This window comes from Trematosphaeria pertusa, assembly GCF_010094035.1.
Source record: "Trematosphaeria pertusa strain CBS 122368 unplaced genomic scaffold BU26scaffold_8, whole genome shotgun sequence".
NCBI classification, from domain to species: Eukaryota; Fungi; Ascomycota; class Dothideomycetes; order Pleosporales; family Trematosphaeriaceae; genus Trematosphaeria; species Trematosphaeria pertusa.
Window position 1 is genome coordinate 1,769,190 of NW_022987219.1, and position 23,361 is coordinate 1,792,550.

Below are 23,361 nucleotides of genomic sequence, written 5' to 3' on the forward strand. Positions count from 1 at the left end.
AGCTCTCGTCGGTGGGTCCCTTTTTCAACGGTGTTTTGTTGTAGGCTCTTATTTCATCGATGGTATGCGTTGCAAGGGCACAGCAGTAGATCAAAAAGGTGAAAGAGTCGGGATGACTAAGGCAGTCGGCCCGCGTCGAGACCCGCCAGCACACCTGGGCAGCGCGTTGGCCTTAGCGCGTTGTGCTTCATAGCTCCTCCCACGCCCTCGTCTGACGTTGCTATTACCATCACCACCACGGCGCAATCGCACGACCGCAATATAGACATCCGCCGAGTAATTGACTCACCTACGCGCACCCGAGGCGACGCAATCCGCACCACCACGCTCACTGCGCCGCGGAAACCCGCACGCGAGCCACGCGAGATGGCGACACGCAGCCGGCGTAGCGCCGCGACTGCAGTTGCCGAGGAAGAGGAGGAGCAAGAGGGCCTCCAGAAGCTCAAGTTCAAGCAGTCGCTGGTGGGGAAGCCGGGCAAGCAGATTGGCGTCACCGAGCTATTGACGCGATTGAAGGCGCTCTGCGACGAGCTGCGGGACATTGCCCAGGAGGAGGCCGACACGGAATCCCTCACCCCGTCGGCGAAGGAATTGGCCCATCACAGCCTAATACAACACAAGGATGCTGGAGTGCGGGCATGGACAGCATGCTGTCTCGTGGAAATGTTCCGCCTGTTCGCGCCCAATGCGCCCTACTCGGGATCCCAGCTCAAGGTACGAATCGGATATCATGCCCGCTTAGGACGCTGCTAACACGTGCGACTAGGACATCTTCACTCTCATCGTCGTCAAGATCCTCCCTCTCCTCGCCGACCCCTCACATCCCTACAACAGCCAGCATCTGTACATGCTGAAGTCGCTGGCTGAATTCAAGAGCGTGGTCATCATCACCGATATACCCGGGTCCGCACACCTCACCAACTCCCTGTTTACCACTTGTTTCGATGTACTGTCCGGGCCCTCGAGGGCGGCGAATGGCGAAGAGCTGAGCAAGAACGTGGAACACCACATGACGGCTGTCTTGTCTATCTTAATAGATGAGGCACCGACCATCTCACCTGATGTGGTCGATGTAATTGTGGCCCAGTTTCTGTGGGCCGATCCTATCACCCTGGGGAGCTCCGCGAAAGCAAAGAAGCATGCGGCGGTGGACACGAAGCAGTCGACGCTGCTACGCAAGGAAGCGCCACCGGCGTACAACATGGCCAAGAACCTCTGCAACGCCTTCCCGGACAAGATGGCCCGTCTTTTCGGGACCTACTTTGGATCTATCATTGTGGACTTTGCCTCTGGGCCCGCTAAGCACCAGCAACATCGGGCGGGTAGTGCTGGCGACAGCGAGGATGAGGAAGCCAAAGGCCCGTCGGAAGAAGATATCAACGATGCTAGCAAAGCCCATCGACTACTCCGAGAATTATGGAGATGCGCTCCGGGCGCGCTGCAAGAAATTATTCCCCATCTGCAGGAAGAACTAGGCACTGAGAACGTGCAGCTTCGCCAGCTTGCTACCGAGACTTTCGGAGATATGGTCTCTGGCATCGGCGCTGCTGGTCCGCCGCCGCAACCGGAACTAGATCCTGCGGCATACCCATCGCAGAGCCTGAACCCTTCCTCTACTGTTCGCCCCTACAACTACCTTACCACGCCTGCATCACTCAACTCTTTCCCCGCACAATACCCTGGCGCATACCATGCTCTCCTCCAGCGCCGAAACGATAAGTCTCCTATCATCCGCGCTGCATGGACGACCGGCATTGGCCGGATATTGATGACCTCAGCAGGTGGCGTGGGTCTCGACCCTGACGAAGAGCAGAGGCTGCTAAAGTCGTTCGCTGAATGCCTCCTTGACAGTGATGAGCGAGTTCGACTTGCTGCGATCAGGGCGATTGAGCATTTTGAGTTCAACGACGTCGTCCAGAAGCTTGGCAGTAACGGCAGCATGTCAGAGCCAGGATCCATACTCTATAATCTTGCGGACCGCGTGAAAGACAGAAAGATTGTCATCCACACGGAAGCTATCAGGCTGCTTGCTAGACTGTGGGGCGTAGCTGCGGGCGCCATTGCTGAGGGCAACGAGCGGATCACCGAGTTGCTCGAACCGATACCCTCTAAGATCTTTGACGCCTGTTATGTGAAAGATCCAGGAATTACAGCTCAGGTGGACCTTGCCACATACGAGGCTCTAATTCCGCTCAGCTACCCACCGATGAAGCCAAAAGCAGCCGTCAACGGCGGCTCTCAGGTCGTCAAAGACAGCCAACCAAGTGGCGATCAAGGGTATACAGAGGCCGAGCTTGACAAGATCCGCGTAGAGAGGCAGCTTGTGCTCGTCCATGGACTAGAAGAGAAAGCGAAGAAGGTCTTTTTTGCCAACCAGGGGAATCAAGCAGCGCACGCTACGTACATGGAGCACTTCCTGAAGATGTGCGAAGAGTACAACGGTGGCGTCATGGACAAAGGTGAAAAGGAGATCAAGGCTAAGCTAGAGGGGCTCATCAACTACTACAGCAAAACTCTCCCTGACTCCTCACGCGTAGTCGAGGATCTATGGAAGTTTGCAAAAGCGCATGACCGCCGGAGTTATCAGCTCATCCGGTTTTGCATGACCCCGGAGAGCGACTATCGGAAAATCTTCAAATCCATCGTAAGTAGCACACTACGAGTGCATACAGCAGCTAACATCATGCGTAGAAAGAGCTCCGCAAGAGGATCGAGGAGAACCCAGCCAGCCCCACTTTGCTCGAAACTCTCACTCCGCTGCTATACCGTGTCGGCCTACTCTGCTACAACAAGAGCCATGTTCCTGCCATCATCGAGTACACTCGGACCGACGACAAGGGTCTGGGAGCTACTGCACACGAGATCCTCAAAGAGATATCCACAAAGCATCCAAAAGTCTTCTCCACCCACGTCAAGGACCTCTGCAAGACGCTGGAAAGCGAAGCACCCACGGACAAGGCTACGAATCCGCCAGGCGCGGTAGATGACCTGAAAGCTTGCGCCAGCTTCGCGAAGAAATTCCCCAAGGAAGTTCCTTTGAATGCGAAGGACAGCCGGAAGTTGATACAAAGCTTCCTGAACTTTGCGCTGTATGGATCGCCACCGAAGGCCGCGAAGCACGCAATCACCATCATCATGAGCAGCGATAATAAGAAGGAGATGCATGCTAAAGAAGTCTTGAAGAAAAGCATGAAGAATTTTGAGTATGGATGCGACCATTGGCTAACCAAGCTCGCCGCTCTCAGCCAGCTCGTGCTCCTCGCCCCCCAAGAGTGCGGAGACGATACCGATGCCCTCGTCGAAATCGCGGTGGAGGGCGTCCTGCTCAAAACTCATTCCACATCCCCAGAGGCCGAAGAGGAATGGATGGAGCCCCCGGATGACGACATCATTGCCAGATCGTGGGCTCTGAGGATCCTCGTTAACCGATTGCGCTCATTCCCTGGGGAAGCGAACTTCGACAAAGTCGTGGCTCCAGTCTACACACTGCTCAACCGGATGGTCAAGAAAGGCGGTGAAGCTTCCAAGAAGAACAATACGCCGTTGGCTCACAAGAACCGTCAGCGGCTTCTTGCGGCCAACTTCCTCCTCAAGCTTGCTTGCCAGCGTCGCCTGGATAGCAAAATCACGTCTGCAGATTTCATCCAGCTTGCGCTTGTGACTCATGATAGTTGTCTCCATGTCCGCAAGAGCTTTGCGTTGAAGTTGATGAAGTATCTCGGACAGAACCGGCTATCGTCTCGCTACTACAGCATCCTCTTCCTCTTCGCATACGATCCCGACTCGCATCTGAGGGAGACTCTAGCGACGTGGATCCGCTCTCGTCGGGCAGCCTTTACATCTCGTAAAGAGACCCTCCTCGAGACGTCAGTTTTCGCCCGGCTCCTCAGCTTGCTCGCTCATCATCCGGACTTCAACAACGACCCCGACACGCTAAAGGACATGGCTGGATTCATTCTCTACTACTTAAAGTGTGTTGCCACCGAGGACAATCTTGCGCTCATCTATCACATGGCTGGACGAGTAAAGACTGTCAAAGATGGCATCGATCCCTCGGGCCAGACCGACAAGAACCTGTACATACTCTCCGACCTGGCTCAGGCACTGATCCTTCTATGGGAGGATAACAATGGCTGGAGCATGCAGACATTCCCCGGCAAACAGAAGCTGCCCGGTGGCATCTTCAAGCCGATGGAGAGCCATGAGCGAGGTCAAGAGATCGCGAACAAGCAGTACATCGACAAAGATTTCGGTGAAGAGCTCGAGCCGCTTGTGCGCAAGTCGATACGGAGCAAGAAGCGGAAAGCGACCGAAGGCGGCGAGAAGTCACGCAAGAAAGTGAAGAGCGAGAAAGCCGTTAAGAAAGAGAAGATTAAGGTGGAGAGGCCGACAAAGACGCCCCGGAAGAAGAGGAAGAGTGGCGAGAGTGAGGATGAGGATATGGAAGACGTCGCTGCCCCGTCGAGTGAGCCGAGGCGCAAGAGCGGCAGGAAGAGCACTGCGCACAAGAGCTATGTCGAGGTCTCGAGCGATGAAGATGAGGCGGATACCGAAGCCGGCGCTGAAGAAGATGAGGAGATGTCTGATGCCGAATCTCCGGCGCCCGAGAAAGACATGGAAATGGCCGAGCCAGAGAAGGCAGCAGAGAACGAGCCGGCAGAAGAATCCGCACTGTCTGAGGCCGAGGCAGAGCCCGAACCGGAACCAGAGCCGCCGAAAGGAGCCAGGAAGCGAGGCACGAAGAAGACAAACGGTGTGGCATCATCGCCCGTGGCGCAGAAGCGCAAAGCTGCCGAACTCGTCGAAGAACCCTCTTCGGCCAAAGCGTCGAAGCGTAAAGCCGCCGAGCCTATCGAAGAGCCTACATCGGCCAGAGGACCGAAAGCAACCCGGGGTTCAGCAAAGGGCAAGGCTAAAGCCAACGGCACGTCCGACGCAGGATCCTCCAGCCCGGTTGCGAACGGCACAGGTTCCGTCCGACGCAGCGGCCGCACTCGGAGCTGAGCGACACACTTCCATCACCTTTAGTATAGTAGTATATGTTCTTACCTAGCGGTTCGCTGCTTTCTTTCACTCTGCCTTTTCGAATTCGACTTTGATGCATGCGCGCAAAAGTGGTTAGTTATCTTGAAAGTTACATTTCGTTTTCGTGTGGAGAGCGGAGTTTTTCATATTCAACCCCACGATAGCTATGATGTGTATGCGATGATGGGGTTTAGTTAGTTGCATGTCTTCCTTTCGCATGATACCTTTCTCTCTGTATATAGGATGTGTGTGTAAAGCGAGGTCGGCGCCTTGTCATCGATGTGACATTTGTCTTCGTACGGAGGGGTTCATCTATGCGGATTTACATAGGTATTTTTGGAGAGATAGCGAGGCGCGCGCGTGGTAGCTAGTGCAATAGGGGCCTTGAGCGTAGGATACCTCCTAGGTATGAAGTGAATCTCAGCGTAATCTTCTTTCGAGTCCGGATGGATTACTTTGATCTCTCATTCTAAATATGCCCACGACCGTGACCGTAGCCGTAACCCTACATGCAGTCATTATGTTCCAACCGTAGCTCATAACGTCGTGTCTCAAATGCAAGACCGCTAACCGAATTCCAGGCATGCACGCTATTCCTCCAGAACCATGGACCGTTGCGCCTAAAGTCAAAACGCGCCAGATGAATCATCCCATCCCAGTACCGTTCCCTCGGCGCTTCGTCCCTCCCCCGTCGCTCGACTCGTCAGGGTACCGATCACCACGCAGCGGTTCGCTGCTCAGGGGTCTTCGTACTACACGTTGTCGCCGTTGATAGACAGTATTGATAACGAGAACGACAACCTCCTCACCGCGGCCCCCTCTACCTTAGCCCGCAGACCGCAGACCGCAGACCGCAGACCGCAGACCGCAGACCGCGGACCTACCCCCCTCCCCCCCCTTCCCCACAACACACCGTCTTCTCAAACCCCGACCTCCACCAAAATAGCTCCTAAATAACACCCACCCTCTCCACATTCCCGCCGACAACCCTGCCATAATTCCCTGGAAACAGGCCCTTCGCGCCCGCATACACACCCCAGAACCAATCGCCATTAATATCCTCGGCCTCGGTGATGTCCGCGAATTTAGGGAAAGACAGCTCGTCCGTGACGCCCTCGGCGGGGACGTAGCTCCAGCGCGCCTGGACGCGCAGGCCGACGCCGCCGTCGGGCGGGAAGCGCTGGGCGGAGGCGGACGGGGCCAGCGCGGCGCTGGAGGAGTGCGGGGAGCGGAAGTGGTGGCGCGAGCCGTCGGTGTCGCGCCATGTCCATTTGTCCTCGCGGTGGTGGGTGACAGGGGAGCCGGGCTGCTGGTGCTGGTGCTCTGCGGTGGTGGGAGGCTCGTCGCGCAGGGAGAGGCCGCCGACGAGGTCGCGAACGACGATGCGGCGTTGGCCGCCGTCGCGGTCTTCGAAGCCGACGACTATCATGCGGTGGCCGCGCAGGCAGCGGCGCCAGCCGTGCATGCCGTCCTCTTTGCTTATCCGGCCGCTCACGACGAGTTTCTGGTAGCAACCGGTGCAGATGTCGTAGTCGCCTCCGTTGCACTTCGGACAGTGATAGCGCGTGTGAGAGGGCGGGATGGGATATGTGCAGATATTGCAACGCGTGGTGAAGGTTAGCGGGCGGAACGTGGTATTCGCGATGACGACGAGGCCGGGGCCGCGGATTAGAGAGGCGGATTTAGGCGTCAAGGGTGGTGTTGTGGGAGGTGAGGCATCGAGGGGGTAGGGTGGGGAGAGGTGCCCTGTTACGGTTGAAGTGATGGCCTCGATTGGCGCCCGGGAGGAAGAGGGTGCGGCGTCTTTGTTAACGTGGCTTATGGGAAGCAGGGCGTGCGTGCAGTGTCGGCCTTGGTTGACGCAGTCGTTGCAGTAGCCCCATTCGCCTTCGTTGCAGTAGTCGCATTTCCAGTAGCAGCTATTCGCATAAGCTTTGCAGATATCGCAGAAAACGCCGATTTCGAGTCGCTTCGCGGGATCGTCTTCGCTCATGAGGATATGTGGTGGTGTTGTCGATTCCGAGAGACGTGTTCGGGGTCTTTTGTAGCGGTGGCCGCGGAGGATGTGGGGGTACTCGTGGTTTGGGGGATAGCCGCCTGCTGGTGCTTTTTGCTGATATGCGGGCCATGCTGCCCAGCCAAAGCCGTACCAATGCTTGCAGCCTTTGCCGCGGCGGTAGCAGGGCAGGCAGAGGTTGTAATCGCCATTGTCGCAGCGGGAGCAGTTGTAGTGCAGGTCATGTTCGATGTGCTCTTTGCCGCACCCGTTACATGAAATTTGAGGCTCTGGGTACTGGACTGGAGCAGGTGCAGTGGCTATTGATGTTGGTCTTGACTGAGGTTCGCTTCCAGAGGGTTCCGTAGTAGAACGAGGGAATGTGGGAGAAGTCATAGGAGGCGTGCCATTATTTGAAGGTCGGGCTTGCCTAACTCCAGTAGGATCCGTGGTCCGGCGGGAAGTGGGAGGTGATGTAGAAGGAGCAGTGGTGAGAGGAGAGACCAGTGGAGCGGCGACTACAGCCGCAGAGCTCGTTGGGCTGTCCACCGTAGGAGCGTTGAAAGCTCCGATTCGGGGAGTGTTAGGGTTAGATGCAGAGTGCGCTTGCAAGCTATTCCTAAACCGCTGTCGTTCCTCTAGTGAAGTCGGCCGCTGATTTTCAGATTGGCGGCGTCGTGCTGAAGAAGCGCTTTCCAACGTTGCTGGTCTCTCGGCAAGTTCAGTTCGCGACACATTGGCACTCCTAGAGGAAGTGATTGCCAGAGGAGCAGGACGATGGTCCCGCTCACTCCTTGCTGATCGTGAGCTGCCCTGGCTTGACGATCGAGCATGCCGTGTCCGACCGCTCTGATTCGCGACTTCAAGGAGGCCAGGCCGAGAAACCGGTGGCCTTGCTCGCTCTTCTCGGGGAGTTGATGTTCCGTTTTCGGCTGGCGACCGGCCCTGAGGTCTCCTGTGTGGTTGTTCGTCGTCGCGGGCGGGAGGACTGCGGATTTCTGGAGGCGTAGAGTGACCAGACGGGCTGATCTGGCCTTCTCTTGCCAGTCGTTCTCTCCTCTCTCTCCTTTCTCTTCTCTCCCGTTGCCGTTCTGCCTCTCGCCTCCTGTACGCCTGCGCTATCCTCTCGCTGATTGCGTCCTCTTGCGCGACGTCGATGTTGTTCAGATCAATCCCATCCAGCAGCCCCTCCTCCATGATCTGGCGCATAATCTCCTCTTCCATCTCTTGCGAATCCAGCTCCGAAGCGCTAAGCAGCGACCTCAGACTCGACTGATGTTCCACCACCCTTTGCCGTTCCCTCGGGGGAATAACATCCCTAGACGACGAAGCCTCAGGCGGATTCCGACTCCGTGACCTATCATCCCTGCTCCTCCTCGAGTCTCTACTCGGATCGCGGCTTCGCTCCCTCCTCCTGCGCTCCCTCGGCGGCTCAAGGTGATTATTATTCCCAGCCTCACCCGCAATCCCTACCTCCCTCAAACTCAGCTGCTGCACCTCCTCTAGCACTCTCCTCTCCTCGTCCTCGCCCGGCTCCGCCCTCCGCCTCAGCTTCGGCATCACATTATCCCCCGGCTTGTACTTCTCCCTATCCACCTTCTTGTCCGCATCGCTCTTCCCCCTCTGCGGATTCTTCTGTATGAAGCTGTCGAGGAGCGTGTTCACGATGGCGTTGGGCTGCGTGCTGCGCACGGATGCGCGACATGCCGGGCAGGTGTAGGGGTGGATGGATGTCGCGGTGGAGGCCTGGAAGGCGAACCATTCTTTGAGGCAGGCGCCGCAGAAGGTGTGCAGGCAGTCGAGCAGCGTGAGCGGTTGGTAGAGCAGGTCGGTGCATATCTGGAAGGGAGGTGGAGAGTTAGCAGGCTGACCCTTGAATGTAGGAGCGGGCCGGAGGGACAGCACATCCCCAAGACCCGGTATCTCTCGCCCAAAGAGCCCAATACGGGCCCAAGAGGTCGCTATAGCTTCCCATCGCGCTTCCAAACTCAGAAATGCCATCTCTTCACCAGTCCTCTCACTGACCGCCCCTCTCCTCCCCTCCCCCACCGCTCCCCGCACCACGAAAACGCAAGCTCAACTTACCGAACACGTCAACTCCTTCTCCAAATCGACGCCCTCAGCCATATCTTGCAATGATCCCGTTCAGGCCGACCTGATGGCAGAAAACGAGCGGAAGTCAAGTCGTTCAGGTGCGCCAGCGATGCGGTCAACGGAACTCGGAATCGCGCTTGGCGGAGGCGCTGCGCAACAGGCCAACCATTGCCAGCTCACTCATCAAGACGCCAAAACGCCCCCTCTCACAGCCGTTGACGTAAGCGAGTGGACGTTCCGTGAAGCAACTTGCGCGCCGCAAGGGAGAGCGAGTGTATGCTGTGGTGCAGTTCGTGCAGTTCGTGCCGTGGGACGTTGAAGCACGTAAAGACGCATCTGGAGATGACGCGAGGTCGCGTGTCACTTGACCGACAGCCTCGCGCGCGCTTTCAAGATCGCTTTTCCGCCTACCTTGCGACTTCGCTGTGATTGCTGACTGTCTGTTTCCTCAATAGATTGACTCCCATGCGTGAGATCAAACAGAGAACCCAGAATTCCAAGGCGTACTACTTACCCGGGCACGCCGGGCTGCCTGGGGACCACAGTAAAGGATGCCCACCGTCTCGCATCCCAGTCCCTCTCACGACATCTATCCTTAGGACACCGAGGACACGGCCAACAAACCGAGGAGCCACCACCTCTTCGAGCGTGACTGCTCTGTTCCAAAACACCTGCCGCCGTACCACCGTTTTGCGCCCGCCCGTCACCTCCTGATCAATGCGTTACACAATTGTTCGAAACAGTTCGGATCTGTCCCCAGCCGAACAAACGGACGCCCCAGTCTCCGATGCCCAAGTTTCGAAACCTCAAAAATAAGGTTGCAAACAAGCTTTCCGCCTGAGCTGCCAGGCTCCACTTGGCCAGAAACATCACATTATGCCCGAAAATTCAATATCCAGGAGGTTCCAGGGAAAGACCGCATAGGCTACAAATCCTTCTATTCCACAAACTATCCACAATTTTCTTTTGTACACATATCGCAGCTAGCTAAAATCATCAACAGAGAAGGAATAACCCCCGAAAGCTCCTCCGAGCAACGAATGTAGCTGTAGCCCAGCCCATCATCTCGCTCTCCTCGCGATTACTGCGTAGCTCCAGCGGTAGCGCCCTGAGCGGAAGCAGCACCGGCCTGTTGGCCCTGAGCCTGAGCGGCGGTGCCAGCTTGTTGTCCCTGAGCAGCGGTACCAGCCTGGCCTTGCTGACCCTGAGCGGCAGTTCCTTCAACGATGTTAGCGACATGTCAAAAGGAGTGTCGTGAGAATCGACTAACCAGCTGTGCCAGCCTGTCCCTGAGCACCGGCCTGTTGAGCGGTACCAGCTTGGCCTTGCGCCTGACCGGCTTGTTGTCCCTGAGCGGCAGTACCGGCCTGGCCTTGAGCGGGAGTAGCAGTGCCAGCAGTTCCGGCTTGAGCACCTAATCGACATCAATATATGCGCAAGTAGAGCCGAAATGGAGAAAGCGTACCTCCGGTCTGAATAAGTCCGTTTCCAGTGCCCTGAGCAAGCGCCGCAGCAGCATCAAAAGCGGCCTGGGGCGTTCCCGGAGCCTGACCGGGCTGCGTAGCACCCGTGCCCTGGACGCCGCCCGCAACGCCCGTCTGGTCGCAGACCTGCGGACGGATAGCCTGGCTGGAAGAGCCGGTAGATGCCATGTACGCGTCGATGTTGGGTAGGACTAAACATATACATATTAGCATCTCTTCCTCATGGGAATTGGTAAGGCAAGTACATACCATTGACACATCGGTTCTGGTTGATCAGATCAATATTCGCAACCGCCGCACGGCCCTGGACGCTCATCTGCTGGAGCTTGTCGACGACATCCTGGAAGGCACCGGCGGTCGCGAGCGTGCTGTTCGCGGCCTGGACATTGGGATCGGCGCTGTTCGCCGCATCGATGATGGCCTTGTGGTTCAGCTCGTCGACCTCGGCGTTGAACGCGACAGTCGCCGCCTGCTTGAATGCGACGTTGTTCTGGATGCCGGCGCCCGTGTCAAGGAAGTTGGACACCATCGAGGTATCGGCCTGCCAGTTGGAGACCGCGGTGGCGAGGTCGGCAGCACTGGGAGTCTGGCCGTTGGCGACACCTGCACCCTGTTGCGGGGCATTCTGAGCACCGGTCTGGCCCGTCGCGCCCTGCGTGCCCGTTTGTCCTTGAGCGGCGCCTTGCTGTTGAGTTGCCTGTCCGGCGGCGGCTTGGCCAGCGCCCGCCTGTGTGCCCGCGGTGCCTGCACCAGCCTGGGTGGCTCCCGCATTAGCATTAGTGGCGGCCTGGCCCTGCACCTGAGCGAAAGGCGCAGCGAGGGCGGCGGAGGAGAGGAGAGAAGCGAGGATTATGTACTTCATGGTGATGGTGACTAGCGGTCCGGACCGGTAATAATAAGGACAGAACAAATATGTACGCGATGAACAAATATACTTTCTGAACGAAGTGGAATGGAAGAAGTGGAATAGAAGTTAAGTAGCCAGTCAAGGAATGTGGAACCTGCCCGTCGAAACTGAATTTGGGGGGCTGCGGGAGCTCGTATTTGTAGTTGACATCGGCTTCTTTGCCGGTGTTGCTACGGACGCATTAAAGACATTGGTGGTCCAACATCGTGGATGTGTTTTTGGAACGCAAGAGCCTGCGACTGCTTGGCAGCTGCTCTTGTGTAAGAGATGGCTCTTGGTTTCTCATGACTATAGCGGTGCTCCAAGGATAATTTGAGATTCTCACCCAACACGAACTCTGTATCTGGTGAGAAGGGAAGGGATTCTCCAGACACGGAAACGCGATCTGATCAGGGATCCCATGGGGGCAAACAAAGCTAAACATATCTTGGGTGTTTTGGGATCGGAGGGCGATGTTTTGTTGGCGTATGGGAGGAGTTTCGCTGGTCTTGGCGTTCGAAGCTTGCCCGTGATCCCCAGAATCTTGGACAAAGCTTGGCGACCGTTAAGAGTCTGAGCGCGGGAAGAGAAAGTAGGTGTCAAAACATTGTAGTTTGAGGCTCCGCGCAAGTCGGACCGCGGTGATACGACCCTATTGTCCAATGTGCCATGCCATTCGAGTATCCGCCACGAAGGAACCACTGTACATACGGACTATGACCTTCCGACAGTTCTCCGATAGATCTTGACGACGCAGTAGATCATGTTAAAGTAGTAGCCTTTACTATAGACCTCGGAACGCTGCGAATTGCCTAGCTCGACGAGGTGGTCGCCGCCGCTTCGGGTAACGGACGCGAAGGCAGCGTGTTTCTGCGACAGTCGACGAATGGGTGCTGCCGCATAACCGAGTTCGCTTTAGGTAAGCTGTGTGTCCTTCTGACGTCTGGAACAATGAGGAGAAAAAACGGCTACCGTTGAAAGGCAACGCATAACACAGGTCACCAAAAACGTACCGTGACCCGGCGCAATGTGGATGAGATGGTTTGTCGACAAAAATAGCGAAAAGTGTTTGATCTCTGCAGATCAAACTATTCGGGGCAGAGTTGATCCAATGAAAAGACGGAGGGGACAATCCCATGTAAATGATGAGATTATCGGAGAGAGAGGTTGAGTTGCTGGACAGACTGTAGGCCAGCATTAGGTTGGATGTAATAACGCATCGCTTGAGATATACAAAGGAATATCACGTCCAGCTTCTAGCGGCGACAGTCAGTAAGCAAGGAAACCGATGCATACCGCGTGAGTTCGTGCGGGGACCGAGGCGCTGTGACCGGACGTTGGGCTCATTGCGCGGCCTCATTTGGGCTCGGGCAGTGTTTGAACAGCTTCATCGCGCTCACCCATCTCCGCCATAGGCAATTCAGCTCCGCCGACATTTTCGTCCGGCCAGCCTGTCCATTCAGCGGCGCTTGCCGGATCCATGGCAGTCTCGACTTTCCTTATGATCTTGGCAGGATTACCTGCGACGACATGGAACTCGGGCACACTCTTCGTTACGACGCTCCCGGCACCAACTACGCTGCCTCTGCCGATAGTAACTCCGGGGAGGATGACAACGTTGCCTCCGATCCAGCAATCCTCTCCTATGTGTATCTCCTTCCCCAGCTCTGGCCCGCGCGTGCCTTGGCGGATTGTGGGGTCGAGAGGATGCGTCCCGGAGAAGAAGGAAACATTGGGCCCCACGAGGGTGCGGCTGCCGATGCTTATGAGGCATGTATCTAGGAAGACAGCGTGGAAGTTGATGAAGACGTTCTTGCCGAGGCGGACGTTGAAGCCATAGTCCATGGCGACTGGAGGCTCGATCCAAGGATCGTCATCGAACAGCTTGTCGTCCTCTTCGGGGGTAGCAGCTACGGGCGGAAGGGGCGTCTTGTCGCAGAGAATGCTGGAGTGACATGGTCAGAAAGGGCCGAAGGGCTCTCGGATGCTGGAGAGACGTACATACTCTCGGAACAGCTCGGTCAGGTTTCGGCGCGGAGCGTCTCCAGCGTTGTTGTACCGAGCGCAGGTGTGTTTGCAGCGAGCTCTATCTGCGACCAGCTCGGGGGTGAATGCATAATAGAGCTCCCCGCGAAGCATTCTCTGCTTGTTCTCGGACAGCTCCATGCTGGGAGGGGCGGGTAGGGGTACTGTCTGAAGAGAGTAATAGGAAGCCAACAGAATTAGGATAAGAATCGGAGATAGGGCGTGCAATTGAAGGCATACGTCTTCGAAACCTGAGGCAGCGGTTGAAGTGCAGGTGGGATGTCTGAGGCTCTGCAACTAGGCCAGGAGGGGAATAGCGCCGGAAACAATTCGGCTGTGACTTCATCGGCCGCAAGCGAGGAACAACGAACAACGCGACCTCAAAGACAAACGCGAGCGAGCGGCCCTTAGTATTGTTTGATTGTTCTGGTCGGCACATTCCACACCGGCTCTAGGTGCTTTTCTTTTCTTTTCTGCTATGTATTCCTGATACCCACCCCCGTACCGTCTGCAGCGTCCCCCTCCTGTTCAACGCCATGGCTAACCAGAACGGCACGCCCACGCCTCCCCGCCCCGAGATATCCTTCCCTATCCACCGCCCGGCCGACAAAGGTGCATGGACACCTGAGCTAGATGCAAAAGTCCGCGCTCAAGAGGCCTCGTCCATACAGTTCAGAGCGCACAATGTCATCTCACGCGCTTTCTGGCCCGGCGGAGACCGCTCCCTTGCCGGTATTGCCATACGCGCCTTCCTCCTGGGAGGCTGCGGTGCGCTTGGTTTCGTGTCGAGCATAGTACTCGCGTACTACGAGAGCCGTCTCTGGAGACCGCTCTTCTTTGTGGGGACGCTCTGCGTCTTCCACTTCCTCGAGTTTTGGATCACCGCCGAATACAACACCCCGAGTGCCTTCATCTCCTCCTTTCTCCTCACCAACGGCACCCGCTACCGCCAGGCCCACACCATCGCTTTCATCGAAGCCTGCCTCACCTCATACTTCTTGCCTAGCTGGCAAGCGCGCGTCAATCCGCCGCCCATAGTAGCCCTCGGGATAATAATGATAGCGGTTGGACAAACAGTTCGAAGTTGTGCTATGGTCCAAGCAGGCACAAACTTCAACCACCAGGTGCAGTCGAAGAAGAACGAAGGGCATGAGTTGGTCACTACCGGCTTGTACGCTTACTTCCGCCACCCTTCTTACTTCGGCTTCTTCTGGTGGGGCCTCGGCACCCAGGTTGTGTTGGGCAATACTGTCAGCTTGATTGGATACGCTGGTGTTCTTTGGTACTTCTTCAAGACGAGAATCTCTCGTATGTTTCCGAGCTTTGAGGACTTGCTGAACCAGGGGCTGACAATACTTACAGATGAAGAGAAGCATCTCATTGAATTTTTCGGCAATGATTACAAGGCGTACAAGGCGCGCACTAGAGTTTGGATACCCTTCATCTAAGGCTTGGACCCTCCGGCATTTCGAGGAGTCACTGATTTTCAAGCACGGTAGGCGATTGGAGTTCAACAGACAGGTGCTAGTTATGGGGCTGTTCTCTGGATCGGGTGCATGGCATGCATGTGTCCCACCCCTCAAGAAACCCCAGTCTAATTTCCCTCAACCGCATTATAGGCGACCAGAATGCCGTCGTCATTCTCTAGTCATATTCCAGAGTCGCAACTCATCCTTTGTTTGATATTCTTTCTTAGACAAAGAACGTCCAAATATGGAACAATGTCTTTGGCCTATGGTCTGTTTTTCTCTATTTCGCGGTTCTCACAACGCCTATGGGCGTACTTCCCTCCTCAGGTTTCCGGTCAAGCATCCCAACAGCGTATGTTCGCAATCGTTTCCTTTCTCATTTCAATAACCACTCACATCGATTTCGCTTATACATCCACACCCTACGCTAGTATCGTCCCACTCTTTCCTAACCATGCTGCCACGAAAGCGCAGCCTTAATCGCGCTGACTGCGCCTCTCTACATTCTTCTAAAGGGCGGAGAACAAGAAGTTACACCCAGCCCACAGGCCTCGAAGCGCTTCCCAATGATATCATGCAGATCATCACTTCCTTCCTTCCACGTTCCGCATTGCGAAATTTATCGGTTTGTCGCCAGCTTCATGTACACGCCGAAGATGCGCTGTACCAGCATCTCACATTCTCTACACCTTGGAATAGGGGTGCGATGAAGCTACTGCGGACGTTGCTGAGGAGACCTGATCTTGCGGGGTTAGTGAAGAGCATAGAGGTTGATGTCGAGAAGTGTGTGCTTAGAAGATGTGCTGTGAACGAGGCGCGTTGTACGTTGCTGTTGAAACGGGTTCAGAAGTCCTTTCCTAAGCGCCTAAACTCCATCTACCATGAGGCGCATAAAGATTGGGATATCGAGCGGAGATTCCAAGAAGCAACTTGCGATACCACGCTCTGCGGTTTGATATTCAAGCTATGCCCCAGCCTGCGCAAATTGGAGGTGAGTTGCCATGGCCCGAGCTGGGATCACCTACTCCGTCCTCTTCTTTCTCATACAGAGTTATCCATAGTCGGACTAAACGCGCTGAAGCATCTCACACTCCGACACGACAAGATGCTATTCGCAGACAAGACAAATGAGGCCGGACAATCCTTCTGGAACATGCTGCTCTCCCTCATCAAACTCCCAGCTCTTCAATCTCTCAGTATCGACAAGATCGAAGCCATACGAACACCCTCCTTCCAACCCGCTCATAACCCCCTTCCCATGCCGCCATCCCCGCTAACCTCTCTCGAGCTCAAAGACTGCGTATTCAGCCCCGCAGCTCTCCACGCTCTTCTTACATTCTGTACTGGCTTAAAGAGCTTGAAGCTCTCTATCCCACACCACTACGCTAACCAGTACGCGCAGACACACGCCATGGCGCCCTGGGACGGACTTACTGAAGCTTTGGAGCCGGTTAAGCAGAGTCTGGAGATTCTCGAGCTGGATGCGAGCCAGATATGGTGGCATTACCAGGCTATCCACACTCTTCACCCTCTAACACAGGCCCTCCTGCCAATCTCTCCCCTCGCACACTTCCCCAAACTGCGTATTATCACGCTTCCGCATCGCGCCCTACTTAGAGGCTCCTCGGAAACTGCTGATGTAGCGGGTATACTACCAGTGAATGTAGAGGAGCTGGTAATGGTGGATGACCGTTGTCCTAGCGTGGAGAATCGGCTCTTGTACTATCTTGGTTGGTTGGAAAGAGTGCTGGAGGAGAAGGAGGAGAGGTTCCGGCGGTTGAGGAAGGTGCTAGTGCTGGGGTGGAAAGGTGAGTGTGGGGATGTGGATGGGGAACTGCAGGTTTGGAGGGGAATGGGGAGGCGGGTGGGCGTAGATGTAGATGTAAGGTGTACGGTGAGGAGGAAGGGTATTGGAGTCGGTGGTTGAAAGAAGTCAGGATGACGTACGTTACTGGGAGATGAGGGCGAGCCTGCACTCTTCTTTTATTGCTGCCTTCGAGAAGGATGTTCATTCGTGGTAAGTCATCCGTATCCGTGCCCGTGCCACCCGGGCAAGGTCAACAATTCGCCGCTTCTTTCACCCTCCTCGCTACGGGCCGTCGCGCACCCTCTCTAAAAAAAGCTTTCCACACCATCCACGCCTCCGCATCCACTCCCCTCACAAATTCGGAATCCAATAACATCCGCTCAGCAAACATGGCGACTCCAGACTCCAACACAGCTTCCGCAGCCGACGACACCAGCCCTCTCACGGTCTTCAAGCGAAGCGTCGACACCGCCCTCTCCAAGATCCCCTCCGACTTCAACGACAGCGACCCCGACAATGCCGAAATCATGACCATCGTGGACCTTCTCAACCTCACCAAGCGCGACGACCCGCAAATCAAGCTCACCATGGAGGGTCTCGGCAAAGGCACAGGACCTGCGTTCGACTTCGTCGAGATCACTAAGCTCAGAGCCCTCGTTGAAGTCCTGCACGCTAAGCTCTCTGACCCCGACGCCTGGTCCGCTGCCGCCGCCGCCGCGGTGACGCACCGACTGCACCACGCGCTCGCCAACGTCTGCGTCTTCGTGGAGTGGTCGCACGCACACCCCGGCGACACCCGCCCGCACTTCACTGCCGCCAACGAAGTCTTCCTAAAGGATCTCCTCACCATCTGCCTGGGATTCTTTTGCCGCCCGGTCTCGCTCTCTAGCAGCACTTGGGACAGCACGGTCCCGCTCTTCATCGCCCGCTTGTACCTCGTCGACTGCCCGAACTTCTTCCCGCACGAGTATCTGCACTCTCTTCTGTGGAAAATGGCCGAGGCGCCGACGCTGTTTACAGAGCACAATTACGAGCTCTTCAAGGAGGTGGTGCTGATGGTGGGGAAGCGCATGAAGTCGCATGACGACTGCAAGCGGGCGTTCAATGAGATAGTGCTGACGAGGTTTTTTGAGCGCGTGCAGAGTCAGAAAGGGCGTTCTTCTTGGGGATTGTGGGACGGCATCCTTGAGATTTTCGAAGAATGCTTGATTTGAATGGGTAGTATGAGGATTGAGGTGGTCGGTTCTAGCTACGAGGGGACCGGGCTTTAGGCGCATCAATCTTGGCTGGTATAGGGTATCAGGGTTTGTGTGTGGATGGTATGGCTGGGGGAATCGTGAGAATGGCTGAGGGGACGACCATGATCGTGGAGTGAACTCCTAGTACCTTCTTCGGGCAATCAGATCCAGGCACACACCATCTAAGCGAACTAGCATATCCAAATTTGACTACCTAGGTACAAAATAGTACCCTTAGACTTCAAAGCGGCTAACCCTTTCTCTCAACTGGGCCAACCGATCAGCAGTCATGTCCACTCCAACGCTGCCCCCGCCCTCTCCAAGCACCACCGACGCCATCAATATACTCCGCGCCACATTCCGAGCCTCGATCCTCCACAGTGCCCTGGAGCACCCTGCTTCCTCCTCTCCAGCCTCAACTTCCTCAGTAGCCCAAACCGAAATCAATAGCGTGCTCTATAAGGCCGTAGTTTTCACAGTCAGTCTCCACTGCAGACATGACGACGCCAGCTACCCCACTAGGCTATTCGCTAGAACGTCCGACACTGTCAAGACCGTCTTTCCCGACTTGGAGAAAACAACTTGTACGGGAAAGCAGTTTTTGGAGCAGGTAGCGAAGCAAGCGAGCTCTATATCGAAGAAGTCGTTGATAGCACGGAGAAGCGGTTCCTAGAACACATTTCGCAACCAGCAGCTGTAGACAAAGTTCGACCTACGAGTCGTCCTAGCCTCGCAACCCAAACTCCAAGTCCCAGCCACGGCGCACAAACCACCCTATCTGCACTCCACGACTTCCGCAGTACGCTCGAGCAGCTCGCCGCGCCAGCGCTCTCCTCGCAAACCTCTTTCCTAGAGAAAATGCGCTCGCAGCTCGAGCATGTGGAGCAGACGCTGCCGTTTCAGGACCGGAATGCGGATCCGTTTGGCGTGCTGAGGAGGATGGTGCGCGAGCAGATGCTGCATAAGGGGATTAATGTCGTTGGGTGTTATCGGCGATTGCTTAGTCTGGCGGATGAGGGGAGGGAGGAGCGGAAGAAGGAACAGGAGTTTATGAGGGAGTTGGAGAGGGCGCTTGGCATCTTGGAGGGGTTGACGTTAGGTGTGGAGTGAGGTGATTGGGAGTAGAGAGGAATTGCGAACTGTGAGGTGCGGACCTTGGTTACTTTAGATGGGTTGGTATACACTTGCAGCTTCTTGGGGACGATGCATGGATGAAATTTGTGATCGCTGATGAGCGAATAAAATTAGAATGCTATGCCAGTCACCGATAACATGGATCTAATTCGAACCGCCACCTCCAAACAAAGACCCCATGAGCGCTCCAGCTGTGGCTCCGCTGCCAAAAGGAGAAGGAGTTGGGACTCCAAGCAGGGCGACCGTTGTCACAGGGAAGATGACCTGAAGCGCCTTGAAGAGGAGGCTACTGCTTCCTTTCTTTTTCCTAGGAGCCTTTTCTTCCGGACGACCCCTTTTGGAAAGCTCGGTGAGCTGCTTCGATAGCTCAGCTATCTTTCCTTCCAACTGCTCTCTCTCAGAGACCGAGATCTTACCCTCATTTGCTCGTACAATCGCCACCGCCTGGTCAAAATTCAGAGTTCGCATCATTTCTTGTCTGTCCGCGATTGCACGCCGCTCAAACTCGCCCCGCATTTCTTGCAGCTGAAGTTCACACTGGCTCTCGAACTTCCTTCGCTCGGCTCTGCGGTCATACTGTAACCGCTCTTGCTGTTGCCGTACTTTGTCGATGGCCGTGTCCAATCGCTGTTGTTGCTGTTCAAGGATCTGCTGCATCTCATGATCGCGTTCTTGTAACGCCTCCTCCAACTCTCGTTGGACACGCTTTAAGTCTTCCTTGTGTTTCAATTCCAATCGCATCAGCTCTTCGTTGACTGTCTGCCCTGCTGCTGTGTCCATTAGCGACTTCTTGTCCTCAACGAGTTCATGTTGTATTCGCAACGTGACTTGAGTTTTCTTCACTAGCAACCCGACAATGTCAAGTGCGCTTTGTCGGTCCACTAGCCTCTTCATAGTAGACCCCCTCTCGAGCATATCTCCCCAAAACTCTGAAGTAGAACTGAGCCGCTCCTCTCTTCTCAATGCATCTTGCTTTGATACCTCGGACCAGAACGTTGTAACCAGGATGACGTCCTTCAATGGTTCTGTACCACAGAGCTGCCGGAACACCTTCAGGTTTCGCAGAAGGGGTGTTGGGGAAGTTGGTGGGGTGGAGGAGCGAGGGAGGGAGGTGGGGATTGTGCCTGGGAGGGTGGAGTTGGCGTGCGTGGCTTTTGGTCTGGGTGGAGCTTGCTCTTGAAGAGGTGCGCGCATCGTGACTGGCGCTTTGCTGGAGGAGGCTTTGTGAGGGGTTGAGTGGCTTCTAGAGGACATTGTGGTTGGTCGGGTTCTGTTTTAGGTAACCTGTCAACAGTTAATTGGAGCATCTCCGTGGGTAGAGATCTCCGGGAGCGCTTCATCGGTTATTGACTTAGCAAGATCTTGCCCGGTTACAGGCATGCTGGACATGGGTGTTGTGCTGTTGGAGACCGACGAGAGGAAACGAAGTGACTTGATTTGGAAGATAGTATAAGTACATATAAGACTTATAAAGAGGTGCCGGATATCGTGGCGAAAAAGAGACCCAAATAATGTGAGTAAGGGAGATCATTTTCTGTACTCGCCATCGGGGACGACTTCTGGACGTATCCGCTGCGAGATTCCAGCAGCTTTCACAGAGTAAGAGCCCTCGAGGTTTCGCCAGTTGCTTTGAAGTTGCTAGTGACCTGTTGGATAGACATTCGCTCAGTAAGTGCGTATGATATACGAACAACATTCCAAACTCCAACCGACTTTTCCTTCCCGCCCCAAAAACGCAGGATATATGAGTGAGACATGAGAATGAAAGCCGGAAGAGCTAGACGCGAGGCTTCAAGCGGGAAGAAAAGACATTTACTCAGCGTCGGTGACGCAGCCGTGGCTCGCGTCCTTCACAAACCTCGCATACTTGAACAAAGTCCCCTTCTGGTACTTCAGCGGCGGTGCGTTGAACTCCTGCTCCCTCCGTCCCAGCTCCTCTTCACTGACGCTGACGTTCAGCTCATTCGATTCCGCGTCGATAGTGATCTCATCCCCATCGCGCACGAGCCCGATAGGCCCACCTTCTTGCGCCTCGGGCACAATGTGGCCGATCAGGAAGCCGTGAGAACCACCGCTGAAGCGACCATCGGTAATAAGAGCGACATCTTGACCCAGACCAGCGCCCATGATGGCTGAACTGGGCTTCAACATCTCGGGCATGCCGGGACCACCTTTGGGGCCTTCGTATCGGATGACGACGACCGTCTTCTCGCCCTTCTTCAGCTCACCGCGTTCGAGGGCAGCAATGAAATTGTCTTCATCGTCATAGCACTTGGCCTTCCCGGTGAATTTGGTACCCTCCTTGCCAGTGATCTTACCCACGCAGCCACCAGGAGCAAGATTGCCCCTCAAGATCTGGAGATGGCCAGTCTTCTTGATAGGGTTGCTCAAAGGTCGGAAGATCTGCTGCTCCACCGGGAAATCCGCTGCATCCTTCAGATTCTCCTTAAGTGTCTTGCCGGTCACTGTGATGCAGTCGCCCTCGAGGAGACCCTCTTTCAGGAGGAACTTGCAGAGCGCAGGGGTACCACCGATGTCGTTTACGTCGGCCATGACATATTTACCCGAGGGCTTCAGGTCGGCAAGGAGTGGAATGCGGTTGCTGACGCTTTGGAAGTCATCGATGGTAAGCTTGATGCCGACGGAATCTGCGATAGCAATGAGGTGGAGAACAGCGTTTGTAGAACCACCAGTGACGCTGACAAGGACCATGGCGTTCTCTAGGGCTTTCCGAGTGATGATATCTTTCGGTCGGATGTCCTCCTTGAGAAGGTTCTTGATAGCGCCTCCAGCTGCAAGACATTCCAGCACCTTCGCCTTCGAATTCGCGGGATTCGAAGATGATCCGGGCAGCGTCATGCCCATAACCTCGAGTGCGGTAGCCATGGTGTTCGCTGTGTACATGCCTCCGCAAGCACCCTGTCCGTTGCAGGCATGCCTGATGACATCGAACCTCTGCTCCTCACTAATATCTCCTGTTATAAACTGGCCGTAGGCTTGGAAGGCGGAAACGATATCGATGGTTTGGTTATTGAGCGTGGTCGCGCAGCCGGGCTGGATGGTGCCGCCGTAAACCATGAGCGAGGGGCGGTTGACACGACCCATGGCCATGATGACACCCGGCATGTTCTTGTCGCATCCAGGGATGGAGATGTTCGCATCGTACCACTGGCCGCCCATGACGGTCTCGATCGAGTCTGCGATAAGGTCGCGCGATTGCAGCGAGTAGCGCATGCCCTTGGTACCCATGGAGATGCCGTCGCTTACACCAATAGTATTGAACTGCATGCCCAGCAGACCTGCTCTTTGCACGCCCTCCTTCACTTTGTTGTTCAGGTCCAGCAGGTGCATGTTGCATGGGTTGCCCGTGTACCACACCGACGAGATGCCGACCTGGGCCTTGTTCATGTCTTCCTCGCTCATTCCGGTGGCGTACAGCATGGCCTGCGAGGCGCCTTGCGACTTCGGCTGGGTGATGTTCTTGCTGACCCAGTTGAGCTCATTGTCTGATCTCGTCCAGCGGATTGCGGAGCTCGAGAGGGCTCGCCTGAGGGCTGTTAGCGGCAGCTCGACTTTGGGGGCAATTGTGGGCATTTTGCTTACGCCTGGTGCCATTGCAGGCGCGGCGAGCATCGTGAGCGCAAAAGCGCCACTCCGGAGCGTGCGAGAGGCATCTTGCGGGCTGCGGGCTGCTGTGAGTCCTCGTCGCACTTTTTAAGCTTCACGTCGGAGCTCTGCGGGCATTTCGCCGGTGGAGAGAAAACCGGCTGGCCAATCAGCGCCCGCACATTTGCATTTTGCCGATGTGGCCACCACCACGTCGACTCACATCTCCATCACAGCCAGCATGACAACACGGTCGTGAATCATACCACGCTTCCCCGAGCTGGGTGAGTGGCTTTCTTGCTGCCGTGAAGGGCTGTTCCAGTATTCAACCGCTAGGGCCTGTTCACCCCCTGGGGTCGTCTACGCCGCGAGCTCCATCATCCCCTGGTGGCGTCATCAATATGACCATTTCCATGATGGCGGACTCAATAAGTATTGTCATAGCCAAGTTCCTCACTTTAACCCAATATAGATATGTCAAGGCTCACAATCGAAGACGCGCTCTGCTGCAGCCGCACGGGCATGGGGTTGGCGCATAGAAGCCTTTACAAGTCCGGTCCTTCATTCCTCATGGACGATGAATAGGCCTGCGAGCTC

At 55.7% G+C, this 23,361-nt stretch overlaps 10 protein-coding genes across 10 annotated transcripts; 5 read left to right on the forward strand and 5 right to left on the reverse strand.

The window, feature by feature from the left end:
• The first annotated feature begins 203 nt into the window (after window positions 1-203).
• Window positions 204-5,467, forward strand: BU26DRAFT_605941 (uncharacterized protein). The gene is made up of 3 exons (XM_033835626.1): window positions 204-714; window positions 767-2,644; window positions 2,692-5,467. The coding sequence occupies exons 1-3, from the start codon at window positions 367-369 to the stop codon at window positions 5,002-5,004; spliced, it is 4,539 nt and encodes a 1,512-aa protein (XP_033683485.1). The 5' UTR covers window positions 204-366; the 3' UTR covers window positions 5,005-5,467.
• Window positions 5,468-5,974: 507 nt separating this feature from the next.
• On the reverse strand, window positions 5,975-9,533 carry BU26DRAFT_486170 (uncharacterized protein; the record flags this gene model as incomplete). The annotated part of the gene is made up of 3 exons (XM_033825909.1): window positions 9,107-9,533; window positions 6,320-8,860; window positions 5,975-6,205 (listed from the first exon to the last, which is right to left on the reverse strand). Exons 1-3 carry the CDS (start codon window positions 9,146-9,148, stop codon window positions 5,975-5,977), a joined length of 2,814 nt encoding a protein of 937 aa, XP_033683486.1. The 5' UTR covers window positions 9,149-9,533.
• A 557-nt stretch (window positions 9,534-10,090) lies between these two features.
• BU26DRAFT_336038 (uncharacterized protein) lies at window positions 10,091-11,574 on the reverse strand. Its single transcript, XM_033822248.1, has 4 exons — window positions 10,849-11,574; window positions 10,581-10,790; window positions 10,386-10,529; window positions 10,091-10,333 (listed from the first exon to the last, which is right to left on the reverse strand). Exons 1-4 carry the CDS (start codon window positions 11,459-11,461, stop codon window positions 10,197-10,199), a joined length of 1,104 nt encoding a protein of 367 aa, XP_033683487.1. The 5' UTR covers window positions 11,462-11,574; the 3' UTR covers window positions 10,091-10,196.
• A 1,267-nt stretch (window positions 11,575-12,841) lies between these two features.
• On the reverse strand, window positions 12,842-13,651 carry BU26DRAFT_428371 (maltose O-acetyltransferas-like protein; the record flags this gene model as incomplete). Its single annotated transcript, XM_033823780.1, has 2 exons — window positions 12,842-13,430; window positions 13,491-13,651. 2 exons carry the CDS (start codon window positions 13,649-13,651, stop codon window positions 12,842-12,844), a joined length of 750 nt encoding a protein of 249 aa, XP_033683488.1.
• Window positions 13,652-13,889: 238 nt separating this feature from the next.
• BU26DRAFT_551778 (prenyl cysteine carboxyl methyltransferas-like protein Ste14) lies at window positions 13,890-15,331 on the forward strand. The gene is made up of 2 exons (XM_033832121.1): window positions 13,890-14,818; window positions 14,873-15,331. Exons 1-2 carry the CDS (start codon window positions 14,047-14,049, stop codon window positions 14,956-14,958), a joined length of 858 nt encoding a protein of 285 aa, XP_033683489.1. The 5' UTR covers window positions 13,890-14,046; the 3' UTR covers window positions 14,959-15,331.
• Window positions 15,332-16,084: 753 nt separating this feature from the next.
• On the forward strand, window positions 16,085-16,906 carry BU26DRAFT_565878 (uncharacterized protein; the record flags this gene model as incomplete). Its single annotated transcript, XM_033833444.1, has 1 exon — window positions 16,085-16,906. One exon carries the CDS (start codon window positions 16,085-16,087, stop codon window positions 16,904-16,906), a length of 822 nt encoding a protein of 273 aa, XP_033683490.1.
• BU26DRAFT_520166 (uncharacterized protein) lies at window positions 16,902-18,195 on the forward strand. Its single transcript, XM_033829235.1, has one exon. It carries the CDS (start codon window positions 16,984-16,986, stop codon window positions 17,998-18,000), a length of 1,017 nt encoding a protein of 338 aa, XP_033683491.1. The 5' UTR covers window positions 16,902-16,983; the 3' UTR covers window positions 18,001-18,195.
• A 118-nt stretch (window positions 18,196-18,313) lies between these two features.
• On the forward strand, window positions 18,314-19,134 carry BU26DRAFT_565880 (uncharacterized protein; the record flags this gene model as incomplete). The annotated part of the gene is made up of 2 exons (XM_033833445.1): window positions 18,314-18,634; window positions 18,685-19,134. 2 exons carry the CDS (start codon window positions 18,314-18,316, stop codon window positions 19,132-19,134), a joined length of 771 nt encoding a protein of 256 aa, XP_033683492.1.
• A 528-nt stretch (window positions 19,135-19,662) lies between these two features.
• Window positions 19,663-20,220, reverse strand: BU26DRAFT_377994 (uncharacterized protein; the record flags this gene model as incomplete). Its single annotated transcript, XM_033822543.1, has 1 exon — window positions 19,663-20,220. A coding segment is annotated over one exon (558 nt), but the record flags the coding sequence as incomplete, so codon positions are not given.
• Window positions 20,221-20,576: 356 nt separating this feature from the next.
• Window positions 20,577-22,863, reverse strand: BU26DRAFT_486178 (dihydroxy-acid dehydratase). Its single transcript, XM_033825910.1, has 2 exons — window positions 22,762-22,863; window positions 20,577-22,705 (listed from the first exon to the last, which is right to left on the reverse strand). Exons 1-2 carry the CDS (start codon window positions 22,830-22,832, stop codon window positions 20,971-20,973), a joined length of 1,806 nt encoding a protein of 601 aa, XP_033683494.1. The 5' UTR covers window positions 22,833-22,863; the 3' UTR covers window positions 20,577-20,970.
• Between the last annotated feature and the right edge of the window lie 498 nt (window positions 22,864-23,361).

Excerpts from the sequence above, each read along its gene's own strand:
- BU26DRAFT_486178 (XM_033825910.1), bottom strand. The coding sequence starts at position 22,832 with ATGCCTCTCGCACGCTCCGGAGTGGCGCTTTTGCGCTCACGATGCTCG. Across the intron at positions 22,706-22,761 it reads CGCCTGCAATGGCACCAGGC|GCGAGCCCTCTCGAGCTCCG; the intron begins GTAAGCAAAATG and ends AACAGCCCTCAG.
- BU26DRAFT_551778 (XM_033832121.1), top strand. The coding sequence starts at position 14,047 with ATGGCTAACCAGAACGGCACGCCCACGCCTCCCCGCCCCGAGATATCC. Across the intron at positions 14,819-14,872 it reads CTTCAAGACGAGAATCTCTC|ATGAAGAGAAGCATCTCATT; the intron begins GTATGTTTCCGA and ends CAATACTTACAG.
- BU26DRAFT_336038 (XM_033822248.1), bottom strand. The coding sequence starts at position 11,461 with ATGAAGTACATAATCCTCGCTTCTCTCCTCTCCTCCGCCGCCCTCGCT. Across the intron at positions 10,791-10,848 it reads CCAGAACCGATGTGTCAATG|TCCTACCCAACATCGACGCG; the intron begins GTATGTACTTGC and ends GTATATGTTTAG. Across the intron at positions 10,530-10,580 it reads CGGACTTATTCAGACCGGAG|GTGCTCAAGCCGGAACTGCT; the intron begins GTACGCTTTCTC and ends GATGTCGATTAG.
- BU26DRAFT_520166 (XM_033829235.1), top strand. The coding sequence starts at position 16,984 with ATGTTCATTCGTGGTAAGTCATCCGTATCCGTGCCCGTGCCACCCGGG.
- BU26DRAFT_605941 (XM_033835626.1), top strand. The coding sequence starts at position 367 with ATGGCGACACGCAGCCGGCGTAGCGCCGCGACTGCAGTTGCCGAGGAA. Across the intron at positions 715-766 it reads ACTCGGGATCCCAGCTCAAG|GACATCTTCACTCTCATCGT; the intron begins GTACGAATCGGA and ends ACGTGCGACTAG. Across the intron at positions 2,645-2,691 it reads GGAAAATCTTCAAATCCATC|AAAGAGCTCCGCAAGAGGAT; the intron begins GTAAGTAGCACA and ends CATCATGCGTAG.